The sequence below is a fragment of the Oncorhynchus keta genome, chromosome 10, assembly GCF_023373465.1.
Source record: "Oncorhynchus keta strain PuntledgeMale-10-30-2019 chromosome 10, Oket_V2, whole genome shotgun sequence".
Taxonomy (NCBI): Eukaryota; Metazoa; Chordata; class Actinopteri; order Salmoniformes; family Salmonidae; genus Oncorhynchus; species Oncorhynchus keta.
Window position 1 is genome coordinate 58,145,283 of NC_068430.1, and position 23,850 is coordinate 58,169,132.

The 23,850-nt window shown below is 42.5% G+C and overlaps 1 protein-coding gene across 1 annotated transcript in view; it reads right to left on the bottom strand.

Annotated features, from left to right (window-relative positions):
• Positions 1-23,850, bottom strand: part of LOC118389044 (voltage-dependent calcium channel subunit alpha-2/delta-2-like) — an 87,393-nt gene that overhangs the window by 23,118 nt on the left and 40,425 nt on the right. The window contains 7 exon segments of the mRNA XM_052527351.1: positions 5,274-5,503; positions 5,748-5,806; positions 6,049-6,099; positions 6,191-6,248; positions 7,421-7,552; positions 10,377-10,515; positions 10,662-10,706. Coding sequence (XP_052383311.1) covers positions 5,274-5,503; positions 5,748-5,806; positions 6,049-6,099; positions 6,191-6,248; positions 7,421-7,552; positions 10,377-10,515; positions 10,662-10,706 — 714 coding nt within the window.

A 23,850-nucleotide genomic window follows, 5' to 3' on the forward strand; every position in this document is an offset into this window, starting at 1 on the left:
TTACAGTTCAGATCAGGAAATCAGTCCATATTAATAAATTCATTAGGCCCTAATCTATGGAATTCACATGACTGGGCAGGGGCGCAGCCATGGGTGGGTCTGGGAGGGCATAGGCCCACCCACTGGGGAGCCAGGCCTAGCCAATCAAAATGAGTTTTTCCAGTCAAAAGGGCTTTATTACAGAAAGAAATACTCCTCAGATCCCACAGGTAAAGAAGCCGGATGTGGAAGTCCTGGGCTGGCGAGGGTACAGGCCGGTTGGACGTACTGACAAATTATCTAAAACAACATTAGAGACGGCTTTTGGTAGAGAAATGAACATTCAATTATCTGGCAACAGCCCTAGTGGACATTCCTGCAGTCAGCATGTCAATTGCACACTCCCTCAAAATTTGAGACGTCTGTGACATTGTATGACAAAACTGCACATTTTAGAGTGGCCTTTTATTTTCCCCAGAACAAGGTGCACCTGTGTAATGAACATGCTGTTTAATCAATTTTTGATATGCCACACATGTCAGGTGGATGGATTATCTTGGCAAAGGAGAAATGCTCACTAACAGGGATGTAAACAAATTTGTGCATCAAATTTGAGACAAATAATATTTTTGTGCGTATGGAACATTTCTGGGATCTTTTATTTCAGCTCATGAAACATGGGACCAACACTTTACATGTTGCATTTATATTTTTGTTCAGTATATATTGGTAATGCAAAGCAAAGTGCAATATCAACAATCTAAACATATTTATCCAACTTTTTGTTTTTCTGTTTGATGGAAACAGTTGGAGAGTTCTAACTACATTCCAAATGTATGTAATGGTTTTATGCTTTTCATGTTTTGTTGCATTTTTTCGCCATAAGTTACAAACTATTTAATCACAGAAATGTTTATACTTTTAATAAATGTTTGACTTTGTATAACTATCATTTTTACACTGTCATTTCCTTTGTTAGCTAGTTTTTACATATTTAGTTTGCTATCTTTCTTACCATTGTAGGCTCTGCCCTAATTTATGTGCTCTCTATCACCTCTGGGTCCGCATGGCAAATGGCCAGGAACACAAGGAAAGCACAAAGGACAATGCCTTCACCTCTGGGTCCGCATGGCAAATGGCCCGGAACCCAAGGAAAGCACAAAGGACAATGCCTTCACCTCTGGGTCCGCATGGCAAATGGCCCGGAACCCAAGGAAAGCACAAAGGACAATGCCTTCACCTCTGGGTCCGCATGGCAAATGGCCAGGAACACAAGGAAAGCACAAAGGACAATGCCTTCACCTCTGGGTCCGCATGGCAAATGGCCCGGAACCCAAGGAAGGCACAAAGGACAATGCCTTCACCTCTGGGTCCGCATGGCAAATGGCCAGGAACACAAGGAAAGCACAAAGGACAATGCCTTCACCTCTGGGTCCGCATGGCAAATGGCCAGGAACACAAGGAAGGCACAAAGGACAATGCCTTCACCTCTGGGTCCGCATGGCAAATGGCCAGGAACACAAGGAAAGCACAAAGGACAATGCCTTCACCTCTGGGTCCGTATGGCAAATGGCCAGGAACACAAGGAAGGCACAAAGGACAATGCCTTCACCTCTGGGTCCGCATGGCAAATGGCCAGGAACACAAGGAAGGCACAAAGGACAATGCCTTCACCTCTGGGTCCGCATGGCAAATGGCCAGGAACACAAGGAAGGCACAAAGGACAACCTTCACCTCTGGGTCCGCATGGCAAATGGCCAGGAACCCAAGGAAAGCACAAAGGACAATGCCTTCACCTCTGGGTCCGCATGGCAAATGGCCAGGAACACAAGGAAAGCACAAAGGACAATGCCTTCACCTCTGGGTCCGTATGGCAAATGGCCAGGAACACAAGGAAGGCACAAAGGACAATGCCTTCACCTCTGGGTCCGCATGGCAAATGGCCAGGAACACAAGGAAGGCACAAAGGACAATGCCTTCACCTCTGGGTCCGCATGGCAAATGGTCAGGAACACAAGGAAAGCACAAAGGACAATGCCTAAGGACTAGACAGCCATTTCCCTTATGAGGAGCCAAAATGTTATACTCTCTGTTACAGTATACAGAGGACTGACTATTGAATGTGTGATATAAGAATACTATAGTATCCATGTTTGGTATCTATCTGAAATGTTTTCACTGAGGATAACTCTGATGCTATCTATATGGATGTATGGTCTCTGTAGTAGCTTGCATCTATAAAGGGTGAACTCTAAATGACTCTATGCAAGAGTTTTATGGTCGTCTCTGGAATTGATCTCATCCCCACACAAACCTTTACAATCTATGCTGTCACACCCTGTGGAGATTGGGCTTGGTGGTCAGGTCACGCTAAACTTGGTATCGTTTGATTGGTCTATGATGGTTGGTTGTGGGTTGAAAGAGTTTCAGCTGAAGATGTTATGGATGGAATTAAATTCCTTTGTCCTCTCTCTTATCCTGTTTCCAGTCTATGGAGGAAAGTTGATCAATTCTCATTTCCCAGGCTTCTAGGGCTCTGGTCTAGTAGGCATCTCTTTGCTCATGCTTTGTCTTGTAAGTTAACCTTAGGATTTATATGCCTAGAATTAGGTTTTGTTAATGTCAGTATTGCTGTCACGACTTCCGCCGAAGTCGGTCCCTCTCCTTGTTTGGGCGGTGTTCGGCGGTCGACGTCATCAACCTTCTAGCCATCACTGATCTATTTATCATTTTCCATTGGTTTTGTCTTGTATTCCTTCACACCTGGTTCCAATCCCATTAATTACGTGTTGTGTATTTAACCCTCTGTTTCCCCTCATGTCCTTGTCTGGGATTGTTTGTTTGTATGTTCGTGTATTATGTATTGGTGCGCGACGGGTTCTTGTACCCACTTTTATTTATTTTGTATTTTGGTTTTGGAGTTTTGTTATAGTTTATTAAATGACTCCATTTATACCAAGTTCGATTCTCCTGCGCCTGACTTCCCTGCCACCTACACACACGTTGTTACAATTGCCTTATAATTTAAGTATGTGAAACCAATAATTTTACAAAGTTATTGCACATGGTTTTACTATAATGTTAAACGGTATTCAGGTATTCAGTTTATTAACCTTTGATCATATTAATTACAAAGTCTTATTACAAATTGCATGTGATGTAAAGTTGAAGTCGGAAGTTTACATTCACTTCAGCCAAATACATTTAAACTCAGTTTTTCACAATTCCTGATATTTAATCATAGTAAAAATTCCCTGTCTTAGGTCAGTTAGGATCACCACTTTATTTTAAGAATGTGAAATGTCAGAACAATAGCAGAGAGAATGATTTATTTCAGCTTTTATTTCTTTCATCACATTCCCAGTGTGTCAGAAGTTTACATATATTCAATTAGTATTTGGTAGCATTGCCTTTAAATTGTTTAACTTGTGTCAAATGTTTCAGGTAGCCTTCCACAAGCTTCTCCCAATACGTTGGGTGAATTTTTGCCCATTCCTCCTGACAGAGCTGGTGTAACCGAGTCAGGTTTGTAGGCCTCCTTGCTCGCACACGCTTTTTCAGTTCTGCCCACAAATTTTCTATGGTATTGAGGTCAGGGCTTTGTGATGGCCAGTCCGAGACCTTGACTTTGTTGTTCTTAAGCCATTTTGCCACAACTTTGGAAGTATGCTTGGGGTCATTGTCCATTTGGAAGACCCATTTGCGACCAAGCTTAAACTTCCTGACTGATGTTTTCAGATGTTGCTTTAATATATTCACATAATTTCCCTACCTCATGACGCCATATATTTTGTGAAGTGCACCAGTTCCACCTGCAGCAAAGCACCCCCACAACATGATGCTGCCACCCCCGTACTTCACGGTTCGGATGGTGTTCTTCGGCTTGCAAGCCTCACCCTTTTTCCTCCAAACAAAAAGATGGTCATTATGACCAAGCTGTTCTATTTTTGTTTTATCACACCAGACGACATTTCTCCAAAAAGTAAGATCTTTGTCCCCATGTGCAGTTGCAAACCATAGTCTGGCTTTTTTATGGCGATTTTGGAGCAGTGGCTTCTTCCTTGCTGAGCGGCCTTTCAGGTTATGTCGATATAGGACTCGTTTTACTGTGGATATAGATACTTTGTACCTGTTTCCTCCAGCATCTTCACAAGGTCCTTCGATGTTGTTCTGGGATTGATTTGCACATTTCACACCAAAGTACGTTCATCTCAAGGAGACAGAACGCGTCTCCTTCCTGAGCGGTATGACTTCTGCGTGGTCCCATGGTGTTTATACTTGCGTACTATTGTTTGTACAGATGAAAGTGGTACCTTCAGGTGTTTGGAAATTGCTCCCAAGGATGAACCAGACTTGTGGAGGTCTACAATTTATTTTCTGAGGTCTTAGCTGATTTCTTTTCATCTTCCCATGATGTCAAGCAAATAGGCACTGCGTTTGAAGGTAGACCTTGAAATACATCCACAGGTACACCTCCAATTGACTCAAATGATGTCCATGAGCCTATCAGAAGCTTCTAAAGCAATGACATAATTTTCTGGAATTCTCCAAACTGTTAAAAGGCACAGTCAACTTAACGGTGTGTAAACTTCTGACCCACTGGAATTGTGATCTTGTGAAATAATCTGTCTGTAAACAATTGTTGGAAAACTTACTTGTGTCATGCACAAAGTAGATGTCCTAACCGACTTGCCAAAACTATAGTTTGTTAACAAGAAATGTGTGGAGTGGTTGAAAAACCAGTTTTAATGACTCCAACCAAAGTGTATGTAAACTTCCGACTTCAACTGTATATATAATATGCATATACACTGAGTGTACAAAACGTTACTACAAAGTCTGATTTCGGTCAAAATTTTAAGAAAATGTGTAGTTACTGATGTTTTCAATCGTACGGCATTACACTCTCAGCCGTCTCTTATCCCCAGGTGCACATTCGTTAACTAACGCACAGGGTGATTTAAAGGAAGGCAAGGTTGATACTGTAACTGTAAAGTATATTTAACCAATAAGGCATGGGGGGGTGTGGTATATGGCCAATATACCACGGCTAAGGGCTGTTCTTAGGCACGATGCATCGCGGAGTCATTGAGAGCAACTCTTAAATGTTCTGCTGGTTGTCCTGTTATCTGTAATGAACTGTCCTTCATGTGTTTGCTCAAAGAACAAAATTGCAAGCACACACATTTTCTTTGGAAAATGTCCTTGTCTATTTAATAGTAGAAGCACTAAATAATTGGGCATCACTTGTACAGAATGCGGTCATTCAGAGTGTTGAGCCTGAAGTCATTTACGTTTAGTAGCTGATTGAAGGCAAAGTGGAAACCAGACTTGTAGTCTGTGGTGCCTTTAGCTTGCATGAGCTTTACAGCCTCTTTGAAGATCTTCTTGTTGCGAACGTTGGCCTGGACCAGGTGTTTGAAGCAAGGGACCACTGCCTCTGCCTTTTCATTAAACTGAAACAAGAAAGGAGAGAGAAAGACAGAGCAGAAGTGGTATTGAGGAACAACAATGAGAGAGCAGGCTAGATAGAGAGCAAGAGATAAAGACAGTGAGAGAGCAGGCGAGATAGACAGCAAGAGATAAAGACTGTTAGTGAAGGAGGAAATTGGTTTATGAACAAATGAATAACCGTTCATATGAGTGATTGCTGTGATGTTTAAGGTTGTGCAACATGTTTTATGCTGAAATAGAATTCTACACAAAAAAAGGAATGTATAACCAATGAAATGTCAATCCCAGGTGTAACTACAGTAACTACCACAGACACACTCACCCTGGCCACGACTTGATCAGCTTCAAAGTGAGGCCGCTCACACTGCCACTCCTGAGGGGGACAGGTATCATGAGACACACACACACACACACACACACACACACACACACACACACACACACACACACACACACACACACACACACACACACACACACACACACACACACACACACACACACACACACACACACACACACACACACACACACACACACACACACTGCACTCTCTTATAATGTAACCAGTCATTTTGGTACTAAGTTATTGGAACTTTAAATGAGACAACTCACACATCAACGAGTATGATCATGTCTTTGGGGGATGAAGCCCCTTGGATGTACCTTGTGAAAAAGAATGAAGAATTCTCAAAATGAACTCTTCAGCCATAATCAAAATCAATTATTAAAAGAGAACAGAATAGGTAACTCATACCATGGCCTTCTCCTCACATCATAAAGGTCGATCTTATCAGGGGCCCTCCACGGTGTGGCTACAGATAAGGCAATAAAAACATATCGAATAGTAACTTTCAGTTTTTATTTTCCCCTACCAGTATGCCACCAGACGATAATGTTTGATACATATAAGACAATGGGAGCAAATATTGTATTTACATTTCATAGGTTTTCTTGTATGACTTTCCTTTGAGTTTTTGTAACCTTCAAGTAAAGCCCTCTTTGAGGAAGTAGATGCTTAAAGGACCAGTGCAAAAACCTGACTTTCCTGTGTTTTATATATATTTCCACACCATGAGGTTGGAATAACACTGTGAAATTGTGAAAATTATGAGAAAGCATAAGAGCTGTTCGCAGTAAATTAATTAGTAGACCAAGAGAGTTCCAAACCTCTCTGCCAGTAACAGCTAGTTTTCACCTCCCCACTCAGACAGTCCTAGCAAAACTCTAGCTTGAGAAATTGTTCTTTGCCAAAAATCTATTTTAGTTAATTTTTTACAATTTGAATTGAAACAAATCACAGTAAGGTACTTCATTGTTGCCTAGAAATGATAGATTTATAGCTAGAAACTCAGTGAGTGCATCCCACATGGTACCCTATTCCCAAAATACTGTAGTGCAGTACTAGGGGCCTTGGTAAAAAATAGTGGACAATAAAAGGGAATAGGGTGCCCTGGTTAAAAATAAGGCACTATAAAGGGAATAGGGTGACATTTGGGATGCAGATATATGAGACAGAGGGGGGTTATTATGGAACACTTCAATTGTGCAGACTTGCTGACATTAAGCTTAGTTTCACAACCCAGCATATTTCCAACCATTCATGTAACCAATTCACATTTAAGTAAACTCCATTTGCTTTACAGTATATTGCATTGTTGTAAAGGAAAGGACCAAAGACATCCTATAATTCTAATAAGGACATCCTGTATTGCTATAATAAGAGTATCCTGTATTCCTGTAATAAGAGCATCCTGTACTCCTGTAATAAGGGCATCCTGTACTCCTGTAATAAGGGCATCCTGTACTCCTGTAATAAGGGCATCCTGTACTCCTGTAATAAGCCCGGGATAAAACCCGGGTCTGTAGTGATGCAGTGCCTTAGATGACTGCGCCACTCGGGAGGCGCAGTCATCCTGTAATAAGGGCATCCTGTATTCCTGTAATGAGGGCGTCCTGTATGTCCTGTAATAAGAACATCATGTACCTGGGTAGTAGCGAGTGACCCCAGTGGCGCTACCAAATGCCTGCCAGAGTAGTGAAGGATCCTCTTGACTGTTCTCCATAAACACCTTCTCCAGCGCCTGGGTCCAGTTCAGCTCATTTAGAATCACTGGGGCTGAAGGGAAAGACCAGGTAGAAGACGGATTGGCCTCACTTACAGTGCCTATAGAACGTTTACACCCCCTTGAACTTTTTCACATTTTGTTGCGTTACAAAGTGGGATTAAACTGGATTTAATTGCAATTTTTTTGTCAACGATATACACAAAATACTCTAATGTCAAATTGAAAGAAAAATGATATATATTTTTAAAAGATTAATGAACACTAAAACACTAATATACCTTGATTAGATAAGTATTCACCTCTTGAGTCAATACATGCTAGAAACACCTTTGGCAGCGATTACAGCTGAGTCTTCTTGGGTAAATCTCAAAAGAGCTTTGCCCACTGTATTGTGCAATATTTGCCCATTAATCTGTTGGAGACTATTTGACTTGAGCTCGTTTTAGTTGCATAATGAGTCTGTTTATAATTTCATAATCCCATTATCAGTAGTAATACATTGTTATTGGTTAGGATGTTGGAGCTGGAGAGTGTTATTGCAGCAACAAAGGGAAGTCCAGAAAGTATTTTAATGTCCAGATACACTACATGACCAAAAGTATGTGAACATCTCATTCCAAAATCATGGGCATTAATATGGAGTTGGTCCCCCCTTTATTGTTATAACAGCCTCAACTCTTCTGGGAAGGTTTTCCTCTAGATGTTGGAATATTGAAGCGGGGACTTGCTTCCATTCAGCCACAAGAGCAGTAGTGAGGTCAGCACTGATGTTGGGCGATTAGGTCTGGCTCGCAGACTGCGTTCCAATTCATCCCAAAGGTGTTCGATGGGGTTCAGGTTAGGGCTCTGTGCAGGCCAGCCAACTTCTTCCACACCAATCTCGACAAACCATTTCTGTATGGACCTCGTTTTGTGCACGTGGGCATTGTCATGTTGAAACAGGAAAGGGCCTTCCCCCAAACTGTTGCCACAAAGTTGGAAGGACAGAATCGTATGCTGTAGCGTTAAGATTTTCCTTCACTGGAACTAAGGGACCTAGCCCAAACCATGAAAAACAGCCCCAGATTCCTCCTCTACCAAACTTTACAGTTGGCACTATGCATTGGGGCAGGTAGCGTTCTCCTGGCATCCGCCAAACTCAGATTTGTCCGTCGGACTGCCACATGGTGAAGCATGATCCACCACTCCAGAGAAGGCGTTTCCACTGCTCCAGAGTCCAATGGCAGCGAGCTTTACACCACTCCAACCAACGCTTGGGATTGTACATGGTGATCTTAGGCTTGTGTGCGGCTGCTCGGCCATGGAAGCCCATTTCATGAAGCTCATGACAAACAGTTATTGTGGTGACGTAGTGAGTGTTGCAACCGAGGACAGATGTTTTTTTTTATGTGCTACGCTCTTCAGGACTCGGTGGTCCCGTTCTGTGAGCTTGTCTGGCCTACCACTTCGCGTCCACTTCACAATAACAGCAGTTACAGTTGACCGGGGTAGCTATACCAGCACATAAATTTGACAAACTGACTTGTTGGTGCCAGGTTCAAAGTCACTGAGATCTTCAGTAAGGCCATTCTACTGTCAGTGTTTGTCTATGGAGATTGCATGGCGGTGTGCTCGATTTTATATGCCTGTCAGCAATGGGTGTGGCTGAAATAGCCGAAACTACTCATTTGAAGGGGTGTCCATGTACTTTGTATATATATTGTAGGTCATTGTCCTCCTGAAAGGTGAATTCCTCTTTTAGTGTCTGGTGTAAAGTGGACTGAAGCAGGTTTTCCTAGGATTTTGCTTGTGCTTAGCTCCATCCCTTTTCTTTTCATTCTGAAAAAGCCCTCAGTCTTTGCCGATGTCAAGCATACCTATACCATGATGCAACTACACCATGCTTGATGTGTGTGGGTGGTTTAATACATCATCCACAGCATAATTATTAACTTGACCATGCTTAAAGATATATTCAATGTCTGATTTATTATTGGTACCCATCTACCAATCACTGCCCTTTTCTCCCTGGTCTTTGTAGTGAAATCTGTGATTGAAATCTTTTACTTCTGAACTCATTTAGACTTGCCTAAACAAACGGGGTGAATACTTATGTAACGGCTATATTTTTGTTATTTAATTTCTATTAATTTGTAAAAATTAGTAGAATATTTTTTGACTTTGACAATATGGAGTATTTTGTGAAGATCAATGATGAAAAAATACAACTAAATATAATTCATTCGCACTTTTTAACGAAACAAAATGTGAAAAAGTTCAAGGGGGTGAAGACATTTTATAGGCTCTGTACCTGTCATGGTGTGGCGGTAGTGTTGCAGTCTCCTAAGCGCATAATCCCACCTCTACCGCTACAACATTTCTGTTCTCCAGTGCTTGACATGGGCAGGAGCTCCCTGGAGAGGAATACAAGCACCTCAAATTTTGTGCTACTTGAGCTCTTGTTCCTCTTATAGAATATTAACTCAAAAGTATTGTGGAGCTCCTGCACCGAAATATAAACAGTACTGGCACCCAAAATGGAGTACCGGTACCTATTGAGTCCAAGTCAAGCACTGCTGTTCTCCCCTCTTCTAACTTGTAAACATTATACATTTCCACCTGTCTAAATTAAGATTGAAAAACACTCTAGCCTTTTACACACACAAAGCATTTGGTATGGAGCTTTTCTGCACCCCAAATATTATCACAAGCATAATTGAGGAGACAAACTAGGCCAAAATATTAGTTGTTTCACAACCATTGTGTCAAATGTGTTGTACATCAGTTGTACTACCTAAGTGTGTACAGGGCCATAGTCTCAACTGAGCAGCAAATGACTGCTAAATAACATAATAACAAGACATTCACTGTCCATTGCACTAATGTGAAACTGACCTCCTTTGTAGATGTCTGTGGGGATCTGAACGGCTGTGAAGGAGTAGTTGACCTTATTTTTGAAGTTAGGGTCATACACCAACTCCACCTGTAGTGGAGGGCTCACTGTTTCCCCATCACCATCTTGCAGGGAGTACTGCTAACACACGTACACACGTAGATACATACACACGCACACACGCACACACACAATATTACTACCACTTCATTCTTCAGCAGATTTCAAAAGCTTTACCAACAAATGAGAGAGGATGTGTAGAAATGAGCTTTTCACTTTCTACTCACATAGTCTAGCTCTGCCTTGGAATCATAATATGTCATGTTCCACTCCTGGTAAAGATCAGAACAAAACAGACATATAACATGGGTGATGACAAGTTGGCCTAGAGTTGCAAGGCTAACGGTAATTTATCATAGATCTGGAATCGTAAGTAATTTTGGTAATTAACAGGTAATCTATGGTAACTTTGGAAATTTATAAAAATGTATTCATTTATAATAGTCATTTTTTTGTATGTGTCCATATTGACCTTGAGTTTCTAGTGGATAGACCATATAGTTCAAGTGAAAATAGCCTAATTAATGAAAAAAAAGCATCTAGTCAACAATGGCATTATTTTCAATGAACCAAGCAACTCTTCCAACTATTGACTTTTTTCACAACTGACACCAGTTTGACGCCAAAACATTTAAAACAAAGACATATTGAGATAGTAAAATAAATAAAAGTATGTCAAAAAGTACATAGGATATTTAATGCTGAAAACCTCACAAACACCAACAGTATTCACTAAGTTAATGGTTTATATTTAGGATAATGTTTTACAGCTTTGTCATTTTATTTTATTTGACCTATATTATATATTTTACATGTGATAAGGCCTCACAGAGGATCAGACATAAATACAGACACCTGTGATTATCTGGAATATCTAAAAAGGCTCTAGATGTAATCTGATCAAATAAAATAAAAACTTGAAAGTTACCAAACTTCTGGTAGTTTGCTGGTAAACTTGTAAAGTTTCCAGTAATATTCCCTCCCTGGGCAACCCTAAGTTTGACACAATCTTATAATAGGGTAACCAGAGTTAACGACCCTACTCCCTCAACAAGTATAAAATAAATAGGAAATGCTCATCTAAATCAAAATGTCCTGCTGTCATGAAGGAACACCACAAACTACACCCCTGTATTTATTTCATATACATGATACAACCACGACTGAATACGACAGTGTGGTAAAACCCACAGAATCATCCAACCAAACTCTTTTTTTTGGTGCATAAAGATGGGAAGAGTTGTTACTTGTGAGCTTTGCTGGTTCATACACAGAGAGTGAGCCGGTGGTGGTGAGGCTCACAGAGGGAGTCACTGCTGCTGGGAGGGCTGGGGTGGGGTGGTGTAGCGGGGGAGGGAGGGAGGATGGGGGATGAGTCCACAGGCCCTGTCCTACCTCAATGGCCTAATGGACCAAACCATGTGGAAAAGTGGAATGTCAATGTGTGTAGGACTCAGCAGTGCTTCCCCCGGCTGAGCTGGCCATGCTTATTTTTGCTACACCCGCAATAACATCTGATTAATATGTGTATGTGTCCAACAAAATTTGATTTGATTTTGTCCGCGCCGCCAGTTACAGCTCCAGCTATCCCAGCCCAGCACTGTCGAACCAGCTCATCCTTGAGCTCCGTCCTCTGCCCCTGACTGGTGATCTCAAGTGACCTCATCCTGGCTGTAATAATGAATAATGTGTGTAAGGATGGATGATTGATGATGCAGTGTGGCGTGGGATGAGCGCAATCTAATCTTTGCAAATCTGAGTAGATTATTAGGAAATAGTACTATTGGACTCCAGCGGCTGTAGTGGTGGTAAACAGACATGGTGGTAAACCTTTGAGTTTCATGGTGAATAAGGGGCCTGGAATATGATGAGAAGAAGAAGAGGAAGAATACATGGGACTTATAAAGTGCTTATCAAGGACCCAAAGTCACTTTACAATTGTAGAAACAAAACAACAGATATCCAAAGAAAACAATGACAAACTAAAAAGCAGGGAGAAAATCATGAAACAAAGAGAAGGGGGTAGAGCTCAAGGAAGGGTAAGAGTGTGATGTGTCAGTGTATGAGTGAACCAGCAGGTGTTGTGTGTGTGGGGGTGTTCTTGGTTTTACTATCCTTGTGGGGACCAGAAGTCCTCACAAGGATAGTAAAACCAGGAAAATTCGGACAAGTGGGAACATTTAGCCGGTCACCACATTAAAAGGCTATTTTAGACAGCAGTGGTGTAAAGAGGGGGGGTGATCTGAGGACCCTTGCCAAATATTTTCATTCTCCTGAGGGGGAATAGGTTTTGTCGTGCCCTCTTCACGACTGTCTGGTGTGCTTGGACCATGTTAGTTTGTTGGTGATGTGGACACCAAGGAACTTGAAACTCTCATCCTGCTCCACTGCAGCCCTGTCGATGAAAATAGGGGCATACCCAGTCCTCTTTTTCCTGTAGTCCACAATCATCTCCTTTGTCTTGATCACATTGAGGGAGAGGTTGTTGTCCTGGCACCACATGGCCAGGTCTCTGACCTCCTCCCTATAGGCTGTCTCGTTGTTGTCGGTGATCAGGCCTACAACTGTTGTGCCATCAGCAATATTAATGATGGTGTCAGAGTAGTGCCTGGCCATGCAGGCCTCATGACTGAGCACGCACCCCTGAGGGGCCCCTGTGTTGAGGATCGGCGTGGCAGATGTGTTGTTACCTACCCTTACCACCTGGCGGCGGCCCGTCGGGAAGTCCAGGATCCAGTTGCAGAAGGAGGTGTTTAGTCCCAGGGTCCTTAGCTTATTGATGAGCTTTGAGGGCACTATGGTGTTGAACGCTGAGCTGTCGTCAATGAATAGCATTCTCACATATGTGTTCCTTTTGTCCTGGTGGGAACGGGCAGTGTGGAGTGCAATAGAGATTGCATCATCTGTGGATCTGTTGGGGCGGTATGCAAACTGGAGTGAGTCTAGGGTTTCTGGGATTATGGTGTTGATGCGAGCCACGACCAGCCTTTCAAAGCACTTCATGGCTACAGAGATGAGTGCTACGGGTCGGTAGACATTTAGGCAGGTTACCTAGGTGTTCTTGGGCACAGGCACTATGGTGGTCTGCTTAAAACATGTTGGTATTACAGACTCAGACAAGGAGGGGTTGAAAATGTCAGTGAAGTCACTTGCCAGTTGGTCAGCACATTCTTGCAGTACACGTCCTGGTAATCCGTCTGGCCCTGCGACCTTTTGAATGTTGACCTGTTTAAAGGTCTTATTCAATTTGGCTGCAGAGAGCGTGATCACACAGTCTTTCGGAACAGCTGGTGCTCTCATGCATGTTTCAATGTTATTTGCCTCGAAGCGAGAATAGAAGTAGTTTAGCTCATCTGGTAGGCTCGTTGTCTATAAATGTAGAAAGTTCTGCACTGTTGCTACTCTCTCTAGGAGTGATCATCCTGCAAATATGACTGCAAGAGCACAGCACAGAATGCTTAATGAGGTTAAGAAGAATCCTAGAGTGTCAGCTAAAGACTTACAGAAATCTCTGGAACATGCTAACATCTCTGTTGACGAGTCTACGATACGTAAAAATATTAAACAAGAATGGTGTTCATGGGAGGACACCACGGAAGAAGCCACTGCTGTCCAAAAAAACATTGCTGCACGTATGCAGTTTGCAAAAGTGCACCTGAAGGTTCCACAGCGCTACTGGGTTTGGGGCTGCTTTGCTGCCTCAGGGCCTTGGACAGCTTGCTATTGTTAGGTTCTAATTTTCAGAGTAAATAACTCACGGACACTAGAGAAGCTTAACCAAGTTTAATTCTTCCCAAAGGGTCGACACAGCTGTAATTCAAACACAGACATGGCTTCCCCCGTGGTAGTATTCATACCCCACTTTGGGTGGTGTCTCCTCCTTATCGCTAAATATTGCATCATTATTGCTAAGCAGGGAGCTAAGTGATATGAGCCTTCAACAGTTTCTCCCCTTATCAGTACTGCCACATGCAATCGTGTTTCCTGCACACAGCCCCTCCCAAGCGTCATTATGGCACCCCTCATGTCTCTTTTGTAACTAATGTTCCTATAGTTCTGAGTATAACAATGTTCAAAGTTTAACCCAGAATCCAACCCTATCATCGACGGAAAAATGAATTCTTAAGTTTACGAAGACATTTTGCAGGAGAATGTTAGGCTATCTGTCCACCAATTGAAGCTCATCAGAAGTTGGGTGATGCAACAGGACAACGACCCAAAACACAGAAGTAAATCAACAACAGAATGGTTTCAACAGAATAAATACGCCTTCTGGAGTGGCCCAGTCAGATTCCTGACCTCAATCCAATTGAGATGCTGTGGCATGACCTAAAGAGAGCAGTTCACACCAGACATCCCATGAATATTGCTGAACTGAAACAGTTTTGTAAAGAGGAATGGTCCAAAATTCCTCCTGACTGTTGTGCAGGTCTGATCCGCAACTACAGAAAACGTTTGGTTGAAGTTATTGCTGCCAAAGGAGGGTCAACCTGTTATAAAATCCAAGGGTTCACATACTTTTCCCACCCTGCACTGAATGGTTACACGGTGTGTTCAATAAAGACATGAAAACGTATAATTGTTTGTGTGTTATTAGTTTAAGCAGACTGCGTTTGTCTATTGTTGTGACCTAGATGAAGATCAGATCAAATGTTATGGCCAATTCATTCAGAAATCCAGGTATTTCCAAAGAGTTCACATACTTTTCTTGCCACTGTATAGTTTAAAGCCGATGTGCAAAACCGATGTCAAAGCTGACGTTCATACCTGTATAAGGTATGTAGATGACGTAATGACGCCACGAAAAGCGCTACACGTGCAACACAGCATTTATAACCTAGCCCACAATGTCTGCTGTGTGGATCTATTTTAAAGTTTCAAATGAAGATAACAAAAAGGCCATATGCAACGTTTTATCTGCTATTATTGTAAGGATCCACACTGGAGACGTGAAAAAGGTAGAGGGAGTGAACATTTAATAACCACAGACAGGAACAGAATATGGACAGCGTCTGGACAGGGGAAATGGAAAAGACAATCATGCTGACACGGATGAAACAGAGGAAACAGACACATATAGGGAAGGCAATCAAAACGTGAAGGAGTCCAGGTGAGTCAAATGAGCGCTGATGCGCGCAATGATGGTGACAGGCGGACAAAGGACGAATTGGCTTTGGGGTTGATCAGTGAAATATACCTGCTGGAGCGAGTGCTACAGGTGGGTGCTGCTATGGTGACCAGTGAGCTGAGATAAGGCGGGGCTTTACCTAGCAAAGACTTATAGGTGACCTGGAGCTTGGTGACGAATATGAAGTGAAGGCCAGCCAACAAGAGCATACAGGTTGCAGTGGTGGGTAGTATACGGGGCTTTGGTGACGAAACGGATGGCACTGTGATAGACTGCATACAATTTGCTGAGTAGAGTGCTGGAGACTATTTTGTAAATGACATCGCTGAAGTCAAGGATTGGTAGGATAGTCAGTTTTAATAGGATATGTTTGGCAGCATAAGTGAAGGATGCTTTGTTGCGAAATAGGAAGCCGATTCTAGATTTAATTTTGGATTGGAGATGCTTAATGTGAGTCTGGAAGGAGAGTTTACAGTCTAACCAGACACCTAGGTAGTTGTCCACATATTCTAAGTCAGAACCATCCAGAGTAGTGATGCTAGACGGGCGGGCAGAGATCGGATGAAGAGCATGCATTTAGTATTACTTGCATTTAGGAGCAGTTGGAGGCCACGGAAGGAGAGTTGTATGGCATTGAAGCTCGTCTGGAGGTTAATCAACAGTGTCCAAAGAAGGGCCAGAAGTATACAGAATGGTGTTGTCTGCTTAGAAGTGGATCGGAGAATCACCAGCAGCAAGAGCGACATCATTGATATATACAGAGAAAAGAGTCGGCCCGAGAATTGAACCCTGTGGCACCCCCATAGACTGCCAGAGGTCCGGACAACAGGCCCTCCGATTTGACACACTGAACTTTGTCTGAGAAGTAGTTGGTGAACAAGGCGAGGCAGTCATTTGAGAAACCAAGGCTGTTGAGTCTGCCGATAAGAATGCGGTGATTGGCAGAGTCGAAAGACTTGGCCAGGTTGATGAATACGGCTGCACAGTATTGTCTTTTATCGATGGCGGTTATGATATTGTTTAGGACCTTGAGCGTGGCTAAGGTGCACCCATGACCAGTTCGGAAACAAGATTGCAAATTTCTGTTTGAAAAAGCTAGCCTTTGTTTTCCTAACTGCCTGTGAATATTGGTTCCTAACTTCCCTGAAAAGTTGCATATCGCAGGGGCTATTCGATGCTAATGCAGTACGCCACAGTATGATTTTGTGCTGGTCAAGGGCAGTCAGGTCTGGAGAGATCCAAGGGCTATATCTGTTCCTGCTTCTAAATTTTTTTAATGGGGCATGCTTATTTAAGGAAAGCACTTTTAAAGAATAACCAGGCATCCCCTACTGACAGAATGAGGTCAATATCCTTCCAGGATACCCAGGCCAGGTCAATTAGAAAGGCCTGCTTGCTGACAATGTTTTAGGGAGCGTTTGACAGTGATGAGGGGTGGTCGTTTGACCGCAGACCCATTACGGACGCAGGCAATGAGGCAGTGATGGCTGAGATCCTGGTTGAAGACAGCAGAGGTGTGTTTAGAGGGCAGATTGGTCAGGATGATATCTAAGAGGGTGGCCATGTTTACGGATTTGGGGTTGTACCTGGTAGGTTCCATGATAATTTGGGTGAGATTGAGGGCATCTAGCTTAGATTGTAGGATGCCCGGGGTGTCAAGATTATCCCAGTTGAGGTCACCTAACAGTACAAACTCTGAAGATAAATGGCGGGCAATTAATTAACGTATGGTGTTAAGCTGGGGGCTGACGGGGGGGCTGTAACAAGCGGAAACAGTGAGACTTTTTTCTGGAAAGGTGGATTTTTAAAAGCAGAAGCTTGAATTGTTTGGTCACAGACCTGGATAGCATGGAGAGCATGACAGAACTCTGCAGGAGCCTGCAGTAGATTGTAACTCCACCCCCTTTGGCAGTTCTATCTTGGCGGAAAATATTGTAGTTGGGGATGGAAATTTCTGAATTTTTGGTGCCTTTCCTAAGCCAGGATTCAGACACGGCTCGGACATCAGGGCTGGCGGAGTGTGCTAAAGCAGTGGAAATAAAACTTAGGGAGGAGGATTCTGATGTTAACATGCATGAAACCAATGCTTTTACAGTTACAGAGGTCAACAAATGATAGCGCCTGGGGAATAGGAGTGGAACTGGGGGCTACAGGGCCTCGGTTAACCTCTACATCACCCAAGGAACAGGTTAGGAGTAGGATAAGGGAACGGCCAAAGGCTATAAGAACTGGTCGTCTAGTGCGTTTGTGACCGAGAATAAAAGGAGCAGATATCTCGGCGTCGTAGAATAGATTCAAGGCATAATGTAAATACAGTGGGGAGAACAAGTATTTGATACACTGCCGATTTTGCAGGTTTTCCTCCTTACAAAGCATGTAGAGGTCTATAATTTTGTTTTATCAATGGTGCACTTCAACTGTGAGAGGCTGAATCTAAAACAAAAATCCAGAAAATCACAATGTATGATTTTTAAGTAATTAATTTGCATTTTATTGCATGACATAAGTATTTGATACATCAGAAAAGCAGAACTTAATATTTGGTACAGCAACCTTTGTTTGCAATTACAGAGATCATACGCTTCCTGTAGTTCTTGACCAGGTTTGCACACACTGCAGCAGGGATTTTGGCCCACTCCTCCATACAGACCTTCTCCAGATCCTTCAGGTTTCGGGGCTGTCACTGGGCAATACGGACTTTCAGCTCCCTCCAAAGATTTTCTATTGGGTTCAGGTTTGGAGACTGGCTAGGCCACTCCAGGACCTGGAGATGCTTCTTACGGAGCCACTCCTTAGTTGCCCTGGCTGTGTGTTTCGGGTCGTTGTCATGCTGGAAGACCCAGCCACGACCCATCTTCAATGCTCTTACTGAGGGAAGGAGGTTTGCGGCCAAGATCTCGCGATACATGGCCCCATCCATCCTCCCCTCAATACGGTGCAGTCGTCCTGTCCCCTTTGCAGAAAACCATCCCCAAAGAATGATGTTTCCACCTCCATGCTTCACGTTTGGGATGGTGTTCTTGGGGTTGTACTCATCCTTCTTCTTCCTCCAAACACGGCGAGTGGAGTTTAGACCAAAAAGCTCTATTTTTGTCTCATCTGACCACATGACCTTCTCCCATCCAGATGGTAATTGGCAAACTTCAGACGGGCCTGGACATGCGCTGGCTTGAGCAGGGGGACCTTGCGTGTGCTGCAGGATTTTAATCCATGACGGCGTAGTGTGTTACGAATTGTTTTCTTTGAGACTGTGGTCCCAGCTCTCTTCAGGTCATTGACCAGGTCCTGCCGTGTAGTTACATTTACATTTACATTTAAGTCATTTAGCAGACGCTCTTATCCAGAGCGACGTTCTGGGCTGAACCCTCACCTCCCTCATGATCATTGATGCCCCACGAGGTGAGATCTTGCATGGAGCCCCAGACCGAGGGTGATTGACCGTCATCTTGAACTTGTTCCATTTTCTAATAATTGCGGCAACAGTTGTTGCCTTCTCACCAAGCTGCTTGCCTATTGTCCTGTAGCCCATCCCAGCCTTGTGCAGGTCTACAATTTTAGCCCTGAAGTCCTTACACAGCTCTCTAGTCTTGGCCATTGTGGAGATGTTGGAGTCTGTTTGATTGAGTGTGTGGACAGGTGTCTTTTATACAGGTAACGAGTTCAAACAGGTTCAGTTAATACAGGTAATGAGTGGAGAACAGGAGGGCTTCTTAAAGAAAAACTAACAGGTCTTTGAGAGCCGGAATTCTTACTGGTTGGTAGGTGATCAAATACTTATGTCATGCAATAAATGCAAATGAATTACTTAAAATTCATACAATGTGATTTTCTGGATCTTTGTTTTAGATTCTGTCTCTCACAGTTGAAGTGTACCTATGATAAAAATTACAGACCTCTACATGCTTTGTACGTAGGAAAACCTGCAAAATCGGCAGTGTATCAAATACTTGTTCTCCCCACTGTACAAGGGTATGGTAGGATGTGAGTACAGTGGAGGTAAACCTATGCGTTGCGTGATGATGAGAGGTTTCATCTTTGGATCAATTAACGTAGTTGAGGTCTCTGCATGTGTGTGGGGTGGGACGAAAGAGCTATCTAAGGTATTTTGAGAGGGGCTGAGTGCTCTTCAGTGAAATAAAACAAAAACTAGCCAAGACAGCAGTAAACAAGGCATATTGACATTAGACAGAGGCATAAAGCAATCACAGGTCTTGATCAGGAGAGCTAAGACAACAATGGGTAAATGGCAATGAATGGGCAGAGCGTGTCAGTTAGGTACATACAGGACCTGTGTTCGAGGCTGGGGCCGACAGGTAAACAAAATGAGGTGCCATGTTATTGAAACAGTCCAGGGGGCATCAGCTATGTAGCCGATTGATCATAGGGTCAAAAGAGCAGCAATAGGTAAGTCAGGGTGCTGTTCGGTAGTCACTACTACGGGGGAGCAGGGGACACAGTGTTCAGAAAAGCTAGCGGGCCGGGGCTATTAGATGGCTCTGCGGCGATATCGTAACAGAATAGCCTGTTGAGACCACATCGGGCGATCACGTCGGCAGTCCAGTCGTGATGGATCGGCGGGGCTCCTTGTCGACAATAAAGGATGGCTTTGGAAGAATGCGGAGTCGCCAGTTTGCCATGCATGGCACACACGCTGCAACTGACTGTGAACAAAGGTGTTTTGTCCCAACGCAGCAAATCTGACATTGGCAACAAGTAGGAAGGTAGTGGGTCATTTTAAACACTCGCAGCTAGCATACAACCAACCACCTGCAAGCAATACAGGAGCAGCTTGGAGTGAAAACAGAACTGCACTTTTTACATAATGGAGAGCCTGCTGGGGAAAAAAACGAGTGCTTGGCTTGCAACAATCAGTACAAACCAGTGGACTCTCATTGAAAACATGAACACACTCCTAGCTCCATTCGAACAACTGACTCAAGAAATAAACTCATCAACTGCGTCTGCAGCAGACGTGAAACCCTCTGTCATGTCATTTAAACACCTGCTCAACAAAACTGCCAACAGACCGTGGGGTTAAAACTTGAAAAACGACTTTACTAGAGGCTGTGAACAAGCGATTCAGTGGCTTTCTCTCTAAGCCTCTTTACTGTGTCGCCACCATGTTCGATGCTAGGTACAAGGACCGTTACTTCGATGCAGACAAGTAACAGGGTTTACGTGAAATGTTACAGACACAGCTGGACAAGATGTAAACGGACACGGTGACAGTGCGCACTGAGGAGGAGGACCCACGACAGAAGAGGCCATTGACAGACAGAGCTGAAACTTTACTGCTTGACATGTATGATAAAATCCTGTTTGAGAATGAAACGACTGAACAAATGAACAATGAAACAGCACAGCAAGTAAGTGAAATAAATAGGTCATGATTATGTTTTACTGCTAATGGGGACATAAGTAAATGCCAACAAAATAACTTTTAGTCAGTTTATGTGTGTTTCAACTATTTAACTGTACTAGAATGCCTTAAAAGCCCGCTAAAATTGTAAATATCTGTTATTGTATTGGGGTTTTTTTTGTCAAGGAAAATATCTGTATTGGTATTGGCCAAAAATGTAATATCGGTGCATCCCAGTCGGATGTATTCAGGATCATTTTTGAAGTTGAATTACACACAACATTTTACCACTTGGTTGGGAGATACTTTGATATTATTTGGGCATGGAATTTAGAGTATTCTAATGTGGGAACATTGAATTACATTTTTATTTTATGCTCATATTAACGGTTGGTGGCAGTGGCTAGCTATAGGATGGACTGCAGTCTCTCCTTGTCCACAAGAAACAAACATTAACTATCCCTTTAAAATAGGACCATAGAAAATCCTGACTAGAGGTAGCTCTCCAAGACGGTTAGCCACCCCAAATCTATGTTTCCCAAATCCTGTGGGTTTGAATATGTTCATGTGACATTTGATTCTACAAATTATCCCACTCTGAAGAAAAATCAAATGAATCACTTTTCAGGTGGTTGAGGCTGATTTGCAAAACCTTGCCATCATCTGACTCTGACTCTGCTCTTTTGCATTTATGCCTACCATTTTCGCTTAGCAGCAAAACAGGTTATTTGAGGAAAGTGGCATTTCAGAATAGCTTTGCCAAAATTTTTTGCACTATTACTTTGGTGCCTTGTTGGCAACAGGATTCATGTTTTTGAATATTTGTATTCTGTACAGGCTTCCTTCTTTTCACTCTGTCAATTTGGTTAGTATTGAAGAGTAACTACAATGTTGTTTTATCCAATCACAGCCATTAAACTCTGTTTTAAAGTGACCATTGGCCTCTGAGTGGTTTCCTTCCTCTCTGGCAATTAAGTTAGGAAGGACGCCTGTATCTTTGTAGCGAATGGGTCTATTCATACACCAGCCAAAGAGTAATGTATAACTTCACCATGCTCAATGGGATATTAAATGTTTTTTTTTTACACATCTACCGATACTGCCCTACCAAGTAAAAGAGCAGGAACTGCTCACAGATTTAAATTGAGAAAAAGGATTTAAACATTTTTTACATTTTCCAGCCAAATTAATTGTAGTCTGATCATTGGAGATGTAGTTTTCTGTTGTCTTACTATGTAATTTTTTAAAATTAAAATTGACCTCTGACATGACCTTTGACCCTAGACAGCAGTTACTGCCTTCTTGCTTGGTACACCCACTGAAATACATTTCCATTATTATATATTTTTTTTAAACAAAAATATGTGTTCATAGATTTATTTGTACGTGGCTGTCAGTGTTATATAGTTTGAAACTTGTATCAGCAAACAACAATAAATAATACCAAGGTAAACCGTAGTAACTGCAGCCCAAATCTCGGTGAAACCAAGGTAAAAGGCAGTAACTGAAGTGAGTGATGGAAGTTACTGCTTTTTTCCTTGGTTTCACCGTAACCTTTTCTCCAAAACAACACAGTGGAAGCAGGATATTTCTCCACATGATAAAGCATATATTTAAGGTATCAATAATGTCAACACATTTCTGACCAAATGTGCAGTTACTGCTCTTTTGCTTTGTAGGGCAGAATAGGTGCCCGTCTTTGCGAGGAATTGGAAAACTTTCCTGGTCTTTGTGGTTGAATCTGTGTTTGAAATTCACTGCTCGACTGAGGGACCTTACAGATAACTAACTGTACAGTATGTGTGGGGTACAGAGTTATGTTAAACACTATTATTGCACAGAGTGTGCAACTTATTATGTGACTTGTTTAAGCAAATTTTTACTCCTGAACTTATTTAGCTTTGCCATAAAAAAGGGGTTGAATACTTATAGACAATTTTCTTTTGACAAACATAATTCCGCTTTGACATTATGGGGTATTGTGTGTAGGCCAGTGACAAAAGAAATCTACATTTAATACATTTTAAAGTGAGGCTGTAATGCAAAAAAAATGTCGAGGAGAAAGTCGAGGGGCGTGAATACTTTCTGAAGGCACTGTATTGTCCCCCCTCACTAGAATCAGTTACACATTTGGGTTCACAATCGGTTTGGGTAAAATAATGTTCATAGTTAGACAAAACAGGTCACGCTACCAACATTTCTGCTGAATGCTGCTGTTTTGATGTTACAGCCAAATTAACCTAATGCTAAATTGCCAATGGCCAAACAAAGTGAAACATGTAGCCTATGGATCTGGGCTCATGTAAGTGGTGGATTAAATCACTAGTGTCACCAGTGGCATAGACAGCTCATGCTATTCTACATATTTTGACATGAGGCAGAGAGGAAAATGTGTGGTTTTATAGCTCATCTCATGCTATTCTACACATTTTGACATGAGGCTTAGAGAAAATGTAGCATTTTTTTAGATAATTAATGCTCAAATACAGTGGGGCAAAAAGTATTTAGTCAGCCACCAATTGTGCAAGTTCTCCCACTTAAAAAGATGAGAGAGGCCTGTAATTTTCATCATAGGTACACTTCAACTATGACAGATAAAATGAGAAAAGAATTCCAGAAAATCACATTGTAGGATTTTTTATGAATTTATTTGCAAATTATAGTGGAAAATAAGTATTTGGTCACCTACAAACAAGCAACATTTCTGGCTCTCACAGACCTGTAACTTCTTCTTTAAGAGGCTCCTCTGTCCTCCACTCGTTACCTGTATTAATGGCACCTGTTGGAACTTGTTATCGGTATAAAAGACACCTGTCCACAACCTCAAACAGTCACACTCCAAACTCTACTATGGCCAAGACCAAAGAGCTGTCAAAGGACACCAGAAACAAAATTGTAGACCTGCACCAGGCTGGGAAGACTGAATCTG